The 14,558-nt window shown below is 40.7% G+C and overlaps 1 protein-coding gene across 1 annotated transcript in view; it reads left to right on the top strand.

The window, feature by feature from the left end:
• C1H1orf116 (chromosome 1 C1orf116 homolog) overlaps window positions 1–12,346 on the top strand; it is a 61,087-nt gene extending 48,741 nt beyond the window's left edge. The window contains exons 2-4 of the mRNA XM_063451176.1: window positions 3,799–3,965; window positions 6,348–6,528; window positions 9,188–12,346. Coding sequence (XP_063307246.1) covers window positions 3,861–3,965; window positions 6,348–6,528; window positions 9,188–11,154 — 2,253 coding nt within the window. The 5' untranslated portion in view covers window positions 3,799–3,860 and the 3' untranslated portion in view covers window positions 11,155–12,346. The remainder of the gene's footprint in view (window positions 1–3,798; window positions 3,966–6,347; window positions 6,529–9,187) is intronic.
• The last annotated feature ends 2,212 nt before the right edge of the window (window positions 12,347–14,558 follow it).

The raw sequence follows: 14,558 nt of genomic DNA, 5'->3' as shown, positions 1-14,558 counted from the left end.
TCAGATTGAGGCTTCTGTCGCCACTCCTTGCTTCCGATTCTTCTAGTTCCTGGAGTCTGCGGGTATTATACAGAGAGCACACTATACAGGGAGCACTGACTGTATAATACAGGTCCATGTATGTATAATATCCTGGGACAGTTGGTGCTTCCTGTATAGTGCTGCTCTCTGTATAATACAGGTCTATGAGTGTATAATATCCTGGGACAGAGAGCAGCACTATACTTGGAGCACTGACTTGCCCCGGATATTATACACACAATGACCAGTATTATACAGGGAGCACTGACTGTATAATACAGGTCCATGTGTGTATAATATCCCGGGACAGTCAGTGCTTCCTCCAACAAATGCAATACATTCAGGCACAGACTGCTGAACACATTCACACACACAGTGCATGCACGCGCACATTACTAAATACACACAGGTGTGTGTGTGTGTGTGTGTGTATGTATATATGTGTGTGTGTGTGTGTATGTATATATATATATATATATATATATATATATATATATATATATATATATATATATATATATATATATAATATTCGCACATGCGCAAAGCACCAAACTCTGTTCTTCCAATGGAATCGAAGTAGATCTTGAAGTTTCCGCTACTGGCGCAGTCAGGTACACATGACAGGGTGCATTTGCCCGCCTTTCTTTTTCCACTAGGAATATATTGCTTGAGACCCTTTTGGGGTTCAGAGGGGCCAGCTCGATTGCCTCATTGTCGCGGAGGGCAGGCAATTCCTCGTCGATCAACCTGCAGTCTCTGAGTGAGAAACAGATAGGCCGAGGAGTTGGAATATCGCAAAGAGTGCTCACGAGTTCAATATGAAAACCTTGAACCTTGTCAAATACCCATGTTTCTGAAGTAATTTTCGACCAAACAGGGAAAAAATGAGTCTGTCCCCTGCACAAACATGCAAAAAACTTGAGGTGTATGCAAACTCACTGTATGGGCATCTTGAGCTGGCTTGTCCATGGAAACCTCTCGATCGCCGTGGTCGACCATGAGATGGGTAGAAGTCTCCTGGAAATTGGAGCAGTGTTGGAAAGAGCCTCGTCCAGAGACGCGGGATTGGAAATGGTTGCGGCCAGCCAGATGGCCCCTGCATCTGTCGGCCCTGGTAGAGACCCGTCCCTGGAATATCCTTCTCATGGAGGAGTGGGCATTATCAATGGCAGTAAATGCCCCTATGAAGCATCCCAGATCTTTAATAAGGGAGGCCAATATGGCGGCCATGGGGTCCATGTCATCAGCCCTGTCTCAAACCATCTCCTAGGCCCTGCCTGCACTGCAGTGGACGCTCCATTTACTGGCTCCACGGCACGCCAAATAATCAGCACTGGGCTTCTTAACCAGCTTCGCTCTTTTTTTTTTTTTTTTTTTTTTTTTTTTGTTCTCGCATATTTTCGTCGCTGCACCCGTTCTGCCTGGCACGGAAAGGCTCTCTTTCGTAGATGGGACACACTTTCTGGGGTGACCAAAAATACGCCAGTCATAGGGGTTCTTGTGTAGAGCCTGCCTGGCTGACACACCTGAAGCATCCACTGCCAGATGCGCATGGCGCGCCGTGGACCCAGTAAATGGAGCATCTGCTGGACGTGCGAGCAGGTCCCGGGAGATGGTTTGAGACAGGGCTGATGACTTAGATCCCATGGGTACCATAATGGCCTCCATAACTGAGCGCTGTAACGCTGAGGCCTGCGCACCCTCATCGTGGCCAGACAGGTTCTCCAACATGGGCGGGGAGCCTGAGGTAGCTGGGTTCTCCCCCAGAGCTGATGGGGTATCAATCTCCCCAGTGGTAGGTGAACAGGTAGGCATCCTAGGTTTAGGCATGATCCAATGACCCCCACTTAAGTTAGAAATCTATATTAACTGACACTCCAAAAGCTGTAAATAATCCACACAGTAAGGGTTAATCATCCAAACTAAACAAAACCAGGAAAAAAAGTAAATAGAGTTCTCACCAGGGCCCAGACCAGCAGTAACTACACGAGGCAGGAAAGGTAAAATGAAGGAGGGGGAGGAGAGACGAACCGGAAGGAAAGCATAGTCCCCAAAGCTCGCGGAAGGCGAAAACACCGCAAACGCGGCCAAAAACGATTACTGAATGCGTCCAGCCAGTAAAGCAAAACCCGCAAACGGGTAAAATCAGCCAAACGTTCGGTCATAAGTCCGCTAACGCGAAATAGCGTTCGCAAACAAACGCAGCCACGAAATAAGCATGTCAGGCGTTCGGACAAGCAAACTGCCGAACGCCAGCCCCACACTGGTCGAACAGAGCCAAAAAGGGCGCCAAATGGCGCCAAAATTGTCCGGTAGCCCCAGAAACAGAGGGAAAACAGAGCAGAACCATATAAAGGCAGAACCAGACCGCAGGAACCAAAACAGAAACCTCAAGTAGAGATGAAAAATATAGAGGAAAGTGAGAAAGCACAGGGGTACAACAAAAGACCCCCAAACAGGTCAAAATAGCCTACAGCTGGTCTGGGACCCAGAGTCTACCATAAACATAGTAAATACAGACTGAAAATACATGTAATATAACCGCAAATAATAACAAATCACCAAATTAAAAAAACAGAACATAGGAAATTGGACACTTATCTGACTGTGGAGCAGCAAAGAAAGATGGAGATCTTAGGGTGGTGCCTGCTGTTATACTGGGAGTGGCCTATGTTCTATGTATGCATTATTTTCTTAATTCGGTTTTGTATTCTTTGCTGCTCTTCGTGGACCGTAAATAAAGGGATATGCAATATGAGCCTCTGTGTCTTGTAATACAATTTAGGTTCCAATTTACATAGTGGGGAGGGTTTTCTTATTTATGAGTGCATCAATCTATATATTTTATTTATCCATATGCTATCACTTTAAAATATATATATATATATATATATATATATATATATATATATATATATATATATATATATATATATATATTTTAATTTTTTTTGCAGTGTTTGACCATAACATTGTAATTGTCATAATGCATATTTACTTATCAGGTTGGTTTTCCAATAATGAGTTTCTGAAAAATAGGTTTATAGATTTTCACTTATTAACCCCTTAAGGACACATGACGTGCCTGACACGTCATGATTCCCTTTTATTCCAGAAGTTTGGTCCTTAAGGGGTTAAAGGAACACTATAGTCACCTAAATTACTTTAGCTAAATAAAGCAGTTTTAGTGTATAGATCATTCCCCTGCAATTTCACTGCTCAATTCGCTGTCATTTAGTAGTTAAATCACTTTGTTTCTGTTTATGCAGCCCTAGCCACACCTCCCCTGGCTATGATTGACAGAGCCTGCATGAAAAAAAAACTGGTTTCACTTTCAAACAGATGTAATTTACCTTAAATAATTGTATCTCAATCTCTAAATTGAACTTTAATCACATACAGGAGGCTCTTGCAGGGTCTAGCAAGCGATTAACATAGCAGGGGATAAGAAAATCTTAATTAAACAGAACTTGCAATAAAGAAAGCCTAAATAGGGCTCTCTTTACAGGAAGTGTTTATGGAAGGCTGTGCAAGTCACATGCAGGGAGGTGTGACTAGGGTTCATAAACAAAGGGATTTAACTCCTAAATGGCAGAGGATTGAGCAGTGAAGCTGCAGGGGCATGTTCTATACACCAAAACTGCTTCATTAAGCTAAAGTGTCCCTTTAATATGCTGATGTGATGTAATTCTACATACACCATTTGTAATTATTCATTGTTACTAAAATGTGTTCCCATTGAGCTTTTGCTAATAGCATGTTTTCTCCCTACAGCATCTGAAATTTGATCTAGAACCCTGTTAAAACAAACTGAACATTGTGACCTGCTTTGGGTGATGCCAGAAAAAGATCTTTCGACAAAGCATGTAGGGATGGAAACTTTGGGTAGCACTGGCAGTTGTGACAGTATGGAGAGTATCTCTTCCAACCACTCTGCTTTGGTAAGTTTGTTTTATTATGTGCCAATGGAACCAAAGAGAACTCACAATCTTAGCATCCTGTTTTTATTTTAGAAAAATTAAAAATTATGTAATTTCATTCAAGCTATTAAGGGAAAATGGTACACGTGAGGAATTATTTTTCCAACCTCTTGCCTTTGGACCCATTGTATTACATTCTTTTTGAATGGACCACACTTGGCAAATAATGCTGATTTTTTTTTATAGCTATGATCTAGCAACCTACAGCATTCCTGATGATGTGGACTAAATCTCCCACAAAAAAAATGCTCCTACGGCCATAATGCTGGCATAGCATCATGGAAGGTGTAGTCCATAACATCTGGAGTGCCGAAGGTTGCTTATCCCTGGTCTAGCACATTAGAAATCGTAATCCCTAATCTAGCTACCTCAAGGCTGTATCTTGATGTATACAGACTTTAGGCATCCATCTGTGTCAGGTGCTGCTTCTTTGCCTTAAGGTGATGGGACAAATCTTTCTTATACTGCTGTTTAATGGAGTCAAGTGGAAATCATAGAATCAGAAAAGTTTTTGTCTTTTCTGTTTTCAATTCTCTTTGTGTGTAAGATATATAGGTATCTTACACACAAAAAGAGATATAGAGATATAGATATATATATATTTTTTTTAATATTACATGCAACTAAATCAGGTGTGGTTTATATATTTGCTAAATAATCTCGTTATGATGCTGTTCTCGCCCCACTCCTCTGCTATTGATTTGTTTAATTCACAAGGAGTTTGTGGTGTCACACATCATCATAGAGAGTTTACTTTTGTTTCAGCAGGAGGTATTGTGAAATCCTACTGGTCCCATCACAGTAGCAATGCTTCCTGCGTTTGTAGCCTGTGGTAAACATTTAAGTTAGTCCTGAAAGTAGGGGAATATATTAAGTGGGTGGAAAAATACGATTTGATTTTATTATTAATTATATAGCTATATTTAGAGCAGAGTAAAAACAGCAGTACTTGCGTTACTTGCTTGCTTTTTCAATTCAAACGGTTACCCCCAGGGAATAAAACCTCAATCATTCTTAATGTTCAACATAATTTAATGAACATTTAAAAAAACAAAACAAAAAACAAAAGTGATTATATCATGGCATACCAAATTATGTTATCATTTTATAGCTTAGACCAGTTTATTCATTTTAATGGCCTAATCCCGAACAAATGTGTAGATGAGGTTTACTACTTTTTGACAAGGGTATATTCTGCTAGATATATCAAAAAATAAGAAATATACCAGTGTAGTAGTCAATGCCTAACATGATATCCCAGAATTCCAGTGTAGGAGCAAACCTGTAGCCGAAGCAGTTCTGAGAGGGTCTGCCTCCTTTGGGTAGAGCTACTGATGCAATCTCATCACTGGCCTGCCCCATTACGCCCCTCCCACCATCATCCACCTTTTTGGGACGCCAATATTGAGCGTATGCTACTCTGGAGGGGCATTCACTCCCCAAAAGCTACATCAAGGGTTGAGGACCTATTCTGGGCACCCCTGGTATATCTAGAGTTTATATCTTATCTCATGGTTCTTCCTCACATTTTGAATACAGATTTCCTTCTATTACTAACGGCAACACTTTAAGTGTTGCAGTAGCACAGTAAATGCAACGATTTCCTGCTCTTAAGCAGCCAGTTCTGTAAGTCCAATGTAATAGTTTAAAGTCGTGAAAACACAAAAGGGTAACCATTGCTTCCCTGAAGTTTATGGACTTATCCTCTATTTTTTTTAACAAATATGAAAAAATAAATGTAGAAACCCATACCTCCATATTTACCTACCTCTCCTGGAACGGAATTCCTCCATCTTGGCTCCCTGTCAATAGTTATAGTAATACATGACCTTTACTGTCATTGAACATAATATGTGGAAAAAGGGAAACTATGTTTATTTCCTTCCTCCAATGGACTGAATTGGATTGTGATAGAATCTGTTAATATACATTAAGGGGAAAAAAAGAAAACCTTGAACATTACATGAACAAAAGATGACATACATTATAGGTGATTTATACTACACTCAGATATTTTACACCTCAATATTGTGTCCTAGTTGAGTACCGTATTACGTGCTGGCTGATACATTTGCAAGTACAGTGTTGTTCAATAGACTTTTCCACAAATCTGGCTTAAAGGAACACTATGGACACTATAAAAACTTAATCTCCATAAAGTTGTTATGGTGCCTGAACATTCTGGGCACTACCTTACCTTAAGGGATGTAACGGTTTACGAACAGTTCTGGTCCAGATGGAGCCTCTCTTCCAGCTCCATGTATGTCCTTCTCAGTGATGGGCTAAGAGCTTACTGGAGAAGTTTTAGTTCTACTTGTTATTGTATGCTGTGGTTTCTTTCAGAGTGGGGATAGCTATGATTACTTGTCTGCAGAAGAGCGAGAATGTTTGATGTTTTTGGAAGAAACAATAGATTCTTTGGATAATGATGTAGACAGCGGACTGTCAAACGATGAATTGGAGTCTGCTCAGACAATTCCCAGTCCGCCTCCTGTGGAACCTGTAAAAATTTCCCCTCCTCATGGTAAGTGTAAATATCTTTTTGTGATGTAGCTGCAACTAGCAAAGGATCAGACAATAGTGGTTTTTTGTTGTGTTTTTTTTTTGTATTTTACTTTCGTGAGAAGTTTTTGGGAACCGCTTTAATGCAGTTGGTACAAAAACACCCTCAGAACTTAAAGAGACCCTATAGTCACCAGAGCAAATGTAGTTGTTCTGGTGAGTAGAATAGCTCCCTTCAGGCCTGGTGCAGTGGTTTTGTAGGAAAGGGGCAAAACAGGGGTTTTGTAGAAGGGGGCTAAGAGGGTTTTTACAAAGTTTACAAATTTGTGCAATATATTTAAAAAATAATAAATTCATAAAAAAAAAGAGAGAGAAAACATTTAAATTTTGCAGGTGCGTGTTTTTTTTTTTTTTTTTTTTTGAGGGGTTGGGGTTAGCCAAATACAGGATCCGCCCCAGGTGCCAAATGCTCTAGGTACACCCCTGTGTAAACTTGACCTCCTGGACATGCTCCTAAAGGGTTCAAGAAGTCCATTACAATACACATGGTATGTTCAAAACTACTAGTGAATCCTTGCATAGGAAAACTGTGACTGTATCATCAGTCTTTCATAATACACTGTGTATTTAACCCTTGGACTAATTGCCACATGCACAACCATGCTCCTAAATATAGCTACTGTGGAGTGAGTAAACATCCTACAATGTGACTTTTGAGACTAAGCATGATCTAAAGAGCCTCCCTATCTCATACTGTGTTCTTAGCTGCTCTGAACATGTTCCCATTAGCAAGACTGGGGGCAGACTTGATACCTGCCCAATGTAATAGGCAATTCTGTGTCACTTTCTGGAGTGGAATGAATTTCAAACCTGATATTAAGTTTATTTGTGTATTGGGTTTGCTTTTTTGTTTGTAGGCTTTTTTTTTCCTTCTCTGTTTAATACATTTTCAAAATTTAAAAAGTCACATTTTGTGATGCCTTAAAGGACCACTAAAGTGCCAGGAAAACAAACCAGTTTTCCTGGCACTTATAGGGTCTTTAGGTCCCGTTCCCTCCCCCTCCTCCTCAGGGTCCCACTCTCGCCGGGCTGAAGGGGTTAAACTCTTACCTTTCTCCAGCGCCAGGCTCCCTCTGGGCTGGGGAACTCTCCTCACTCTTCCGACGTTAGCGCTGAATGTGCATGCGCAGCAAGAGCCGCACGCGCATTCAGACATTCCATAGGAAAGCATTTCTCAATGCTTTCCTATGGACATTCGTATCTTCTCACTGTGATTTTCAGTGTGAAGCGCCTCTAGCGGCTGTCAATGAGACAGCCACTAGAGGCTGTATTAACCCTAGCAGTCTCTCTGAAACTATGTTTACAGCTGCAGGGTTCACCCTAGATGGATCTGGCACCTAGAACACTTCATTGAGCTGAAGTGGTTTGGGTGCCTATAGTGGTCCTTTAAGACATTTTCTGCCTCCTCCCTCAACACGAGTGCACTATCCCACTCACAGGAACACTGAAACACACACACACAGAGGCATACAATTAGAAATGTGCATATATGGACACAAACACATTCCCATACACGCGCACACAGATGCATAATTACACATTCTTTTTGCCTAATTTGGGTGCAGGAGGGTGGCTTCTCTGGGTTCTGGAGGGATCAGGCTGGATCAATCTGCCAGCTCTACTTGAACATCTACATGGCATCCTGATCATCTGGTGGAAGTGATGACCTCTCATCCTCCCACGTTGGCAGAGGTTATGTATAAGGGAGCTGTCAATTTGGTCTGGTAAGAGCCCACTTTGTGTCTGATTTTCAGTGTATTTCTGTTGGAGACTAGTGAGCATAGACACAGCATTGCTTACCCCTTTTATGGCAGCCCACTTTGTATTAGATTCATTAAGTCTGTTGCCAAAAGCTATGAGGTGCTGTACATTTTCCTAATGATGAAATGCATCTGATGTGTATATTTGGTCCTTTCCATGTAGTCCAGGTAAACTTTTTTTTTTTTTTATTAAAAAACAAAAAAAAAACTAAAAACTTAAAGGTACACTATAGTCTATAGTCTTCAGAACAACTATAGCTTAATATAGTTGTTCTGGTGAGTATAATCATTCTCTTCAGTCATTTAGATTGCCACCTAGGGACACCTCCAGTTGCCACTCCTCAGATGGCCACTGGAGGTGCTTTATGGGGCAGTGCTGCAGCATCTCCTGAACATTCCTCTTAGAAATGCAAGAAAATGCTGACTGGCCACCGTTGTTCTCCTCTCCCATCTCGCCTCCTTGCCGAAATTATACATTTTGATGTCAGCGAGGAGGCAGATCGGGGCTAAGGGGGAGCAAGACACCTAAATGGTGGTTTTCTCATTTTCTGCCCCTTACATATGTATCCAGGTACATCCGGAATCGTTATATTAATGTTATATCATGTGAAAATCCAAAATGCATTGCCCATGGAATAAAAAAAGAAAACTCAACACTGCTTTTGTATACTGTAGACGGTAAACATTGGCATATCTGCATTGACTTACTGCTCCTGCATACACAATCTATTTATCCATATTTATTAACAAAATTAATCAAAATCTTGGTTATTTTTTATTTATTTATTTTTACAAGAACTACATATATTTAAATCCAATCCCGTATCTTAAGTAACATTTGTTCTTTTTCTTTGATTACAGGTGATAAGGAAACCTTACCAAAAAGCACAAAAATAGAGGAGAAAAAAGGTGATCGTGTGTCTGTAGATTTAAATAAAATCATCCCACCTAGGCAAGGATACCACAGCTTCCCAAGAATCATTCAGCCACTGAAGGAGGATGTTTCAAAGTATTCAGCTGAATCTGTGCTGACAGGACCCAATCTAGATCAGGAGAAATCTCTTTATGGTAAACCAAGAAGTTTGACTTCTGTTAGTCAACGAGATAAAGAAGATTCCATTTCAGATCTCCTCTTATTGCCACCACCTGAGCCATTCAGAGATCCTCAGTTTGTTGATAAGAGGCGTTCTGTTACTGATCCAACAGATGCTCGTGAAGCACGGTATGAAAGATTTTTTCCAAAATTGTCAGTAACTTCTGGACATAAAGAGGCCCCACCTGCTGTTGGGTATTCTAATACCAAAGTAACACCACCAGTATTTCCAAAACCTTTGTCTTCAAATCCATTGATTGCTCACTCACAGGAAGCACTCAATGCTTCTTTAGAAAAAAATGGTGATGGACAATTCAAGCAGGGCCCGCCCACAGCACCCAAGCCTCGCAAACTGCCACCACATATAGTTATAAAACCTAGTACTGGAGGTGGGGTGGCACAAAATCTTGAGCCGCAACAGAGGCCAAGAACCTTTTCAGCACATGAAAGGAATATGGACAAAAGTGGGGAGTCCATCCATACAAAGATTCCACATTCTAAGGAGCAAGAAGGGGCACGACGGGAAGCTTTAAAGAAGCTGGGTTTGTTGCAAGAAAAGGAAAGTACTAATGATAATGCCGCTAGTAAATTACATGTGCCAACCAAAACCAAAGAGATTTCAGTTTCTCAGGGACTGATGTCGCATGGTCACAAAGATACATATGGAAAGAGTGTAAACCTCAATCAACAAGAAAAACCTAATATACTCGGAACAAGCCCTGTGCAATCATCAGCTCTTTCTGCTCAGATTGGACATGACAATGTTGCTGTGAAGGAAGATTTGGGTAAAAGAAGATTAAGTGGAAAATCTAACTCCTTGGAGAAGGCAGATGAGCTTGGGGTTAGTGCTTCCATAAATGAAGGCTCTCCCAGTAGTGTAAGAAATAATGAAATAAGTAGAAACAAATTTAGTGTGAAAATGGTTCCCCAGGTAAAGGTAGATGATAATGTGGATGGACCTGCCCATCTTCCTAAAGAAGTTCTTAGAAAAAATGATGGGTCTTTCAAGAATGGAAAAGTGAACATAAATATAAGCTCATCTACTCTGAAATCAAATATCCAAGAGAAAGCAAATGAAGGGCAGCAAGTGCCCCATATTTCTGCAACTACACCTGAGCTTCAAGCCAAACCTGACAAACTTTCAGATAAGAAAATCAAAGAGGGTTCTTTGGAAAATGTACACTTAATGAGTACCAGTCCTGGCAAAACATTTAGTTTTCCAAGGCCGAAAGAAATATCAATTTCCTCCACCAGTCCTAAAGTTGTATTAAGAGAAGGAAAAAGTAAAACACCTGATAAAAACAGACACAGCACTCATTTTGAGCCTTCTGGTGAACAAGTCCTAAGGTTTCCTCAAAGCTCAGTGCCTGGCCTAAGGCAAATTAATATTAAATCAAATACATTGGAGCGTTCAGGTATTGGTCTCAGCAGCTCCATTCCAAATACTGATGGCCAGGTTCAAAAAGGAGGCAACTCTTTCTTCAAAAAACCACTTTTCTCTGGCAACTTCTTGCGGAATTCCAGGCCTCGTCCTGCTTCCTTAGGCACTGGGAAAGACTTTATTGGAATGGAACCCCCTCCAACAGAGGCAGAAGTTACAGAGGGCCGTCGTCACTTATTTTCCAGGCGCTCTAACCCTGCTGCTCCTGTCACCACTGTCAAGATTACTCCTAAGGGATCTGCTGATGAACACCATAAGGAAGCTTTAAAAAAACTTGGTATTCTTAAGGAATAGGATCTGTGGTCATGTAAAAACCTCCTGTTGCATTGGAATGTTTGCCGGAAAGGCTACATTGACAGTGTTTTTCTTTTTTTTAATTTAAATAGCACTTTTGTTCTGAATGTGAATAGTGGGTGATTGCACTGACAGAATCACTGGACTCATTTTGACTCTGTGCAGCACAGGTTTAATTCAGGCGTTATTGCCTTACCTTTTATGATGTAGTGTAAGCCAATTGCTAAAGAAAATTAGCAATTTCACAAGCTCGTTTTTGTCATTCTGAAACTGTATGCTGCCCCTTTTTATATATTAAAGCTGCAAAATATCTTATGTGTATATATCTTTAAGTGTTTAAAATGGGTTTCAATTGAAATAGTTTAGATATTACAATACTTTGAATATATTATTAATTATAATTTTTAACCTTTATGCTTTCTTGGAAGGTCTTTTGTTTTTGACTCTCTTTCCCGCAAATACTCTATAGCCATACCAAGTGCAGTACTGTACCACCAGTCATAAGTCAACTTTTACTATGCCACACCTGGGAACAAATCTTGGCAAAACAAGTTTCCCTAAAAACAATGCATTGTAAAAGTCATTAAAAAAATATATATCAATTTATATGCTCCAACTCTTCTTAATAATCTTACATGAACTTTACTACTTTGTATTTCCATATGTGCTATGCACTGTGAATTTTAACACTGCTCTATTATACAATTTGCCATTTACTACGTTTATTTATAAATCTCTTTTACAGTTGGAATCTTCTGCTGTAGACTATCATAATCTCTATCTGGAGGAATAGTTTGGGTTGTTGTGCTTAGATGTACTTCTTCTGTATGTAAATGAATGTATAAAGGCTGTTTAACCTATTTGCTGCTGCCAAAATGATTTTGAGAGAGATTGTATGTGAACAAGGCAAATATCACCCCCATCACAAACAAATTTAACATACAAACCACTAGCACTATCCTATTCTGGAGGTTTCTGTTTTGAGACTTTATGGACTTTTAGCTCTTGAAAATCCTCTCTAAATGTATATTTTTAATTGATTTTACCAGGTTTCAGGAGCAAACTTATCTTTTATGGTGTATGTAATCCATTTAGTGTAACTTTGTAGACTTGTTTTGTCATTTATTTGTTTTCTGATCCCCTGAATCTAAATGTAAATTACTCATGCCAATAAAACCTTTTAATTAACATATATTGAGCCTGACTGATTTTTATTAATTCCACAATTTAATGAAGGCCTTAGATGGGAACTGATGGCGGCAGCAGTACAGTGTGCCTCCGGGGCATAGAGAAGCGGTCATGCACATAGATCCCTATCCATGGACTACAATGGTACCTAAAGTAGAAGGGGTAAAAAAAGACAGGCGCTTTTTTGTTGTGGTTTTTTTTTTTTTTTTTTTTGGTTCAGATATTGCTATGTTTGTTTAGTACTCAAAGTATGGAAAAATGTTAAACCTGGGGGAAACTATTTTTACGCAGCAAGTGCAACTAAATAGACACAAGGGGGTGGGGCCTGATCGCTATCCAAGATGGCTGCAAATTGCTGGAGCTCCTGAGGGAAATCCTCATACTAAGCCTAAAATCTGAACTGTATTATTAGACCGTTGGCACAAACCTGCTTACCCATACCACGAGGAACCTTGGCAAAAGCTGTGCTTGATTCTGACGTGCATAAGCCATGTAAGGCTCCCTTTGCGGCCTTCAGGAGCACTTGAGGTGGAGGAGGTGGCCGATCCTCTGCCCGGGTCTGACAAGTATCGGGGGCCACATGACCGGTGGGGGCTATCCCAGCCCCCATTGGTACCCTCTCGTAGCATATTACTGCAAACAACATAATACAATATCGTAGGAAACTGAGACCTACGGATTTAAGATGTCCTCCACGAATTGATCTTGGTCTCTAACCGGAGCTGTTCATCCATGTTGACCCGCTACTCTAGGACTTTAACAGATTTTTTTTGTGCCCAATTCTGGGCAAAGGTTAGGGCTCAGATACCCACCTCTACTTCAATCAGCCACAGCAGTGCATCCAGGAGCCAGCCAGCAGCTTGACGCCATGTGGCCAGCCATCGCTCATGCGGCCAATGCTGGATGACTCAGAGAAAGAGGCGCAAGAAACCATTACAAATGCTGAGTGGAGGTGAGAAGAGCTCGGGGGGCCGCAACTTGCACACCTACCGTGGCGCCCCATGGACAGGTCCCCACCCGGATCTCAAGAGGATGCCCAATAATCCTGCGTTGTCAGTGGATTCCAGCTTGGCAAGGTCTGCATCGTGGTGATCTGAATGGTGGGTTTGCCATCAATGCCTGAAGCTGCAATTCCCAATGTCCATAGCCTCCCATCTGCGTGCATCGGTTGAGCGGCCAGACATTCTGCATAAACCTGGCACTGTGCTTCTTATCTCATGATATTTTATTTTCCTCATTACTTGATTCCCAACCCAATGGTAATAATAGCTCATTCTCATGTCAGTATATGCACCCTGAAGTTTTCTCCTACAATTTTCTGCCGACATGCATTTCCTAAACCTGGCTCTCATATATTATAAAATAGGTTGTATGCTGACCTTTCCGAACAACTTTCTGCCTATGCAATGTTTATACTTATACTCTTGTGGAATGTCATTATCTAACTGTTATGCTAAGCACTATCAAAAATAAAGAATATAAAAAGACACAATGGATTAATGGTACCAGTCCTGATTGTTAAAGGACTTGTATGGCTAGAATCCAAATAATTTTTTGGTAGATGTTAACTCTATACCTTTCCCCAATTCTATACAATCTAGTCATATGTAATGAACCATATGCTTACATAACACTAACGCTAAACTTACATACACAATCCCTAACCCCAAAGGATACTCATGGAAACGGATATGGCCTTTATGGGAGCAATTCTCAAGAAACTTTCTAAACTAGTGCAGTCAGCATGGAATACAACTGAATGGGCTAACAGACTGCACTATTTTAGTACTTTCCTAGAATTCTTCTTTAACCCCTTAAGGACACATGACATGTGTGACATGTCATAATTCCCTTTTATTCCAGAAGTCTGGTCCTTAAGGGGTTAAACACAACCTAAACCTCCTAAATTTGGGAGCTCTGAAGTCCGGGCAGGGGTGGCCTGGCCTATGATGGTGTGCTCGTGATTTTCAAAATGGGTGGCCCGTCTGGATGGGTCAGGGTTGGCCAAAGCAGTATGTCATCCTGGTATACATGCACCAAACAAATATACGTACCTGATGTGGTTGTCCTGATGAAAGTTCCTGAATGGAACTGAAACGTTGACTGTTTTTAGTATAAGAAGTTCCTAAGAAAGCTACCTGGGAGTACTGATTTAAAAAAAAAAATGTAATTTCACACATTTAGTGCAATTAATCATCAGGTCCAATAACTGTAAG

Source organism: Pelobates fuscus, chromosome 1 (genome assembly GCF_036172605.1).
Source record: "Pelobates fuscus isolate aPelFus1 chromosome 1, aPelFus1.pri, whole genome shotgun sequence".
Taxonomy (NCBI): Eukaryota; Metazoa; Chordata; class Amphibia; order Anura; family Pelobatidae; genus Pelobates; species Pelobates fuscus.
Note: the sequence above shows the minus strand (reverse complement) of the source record. Positions and strands in the feature narration are given on the sequence as shown.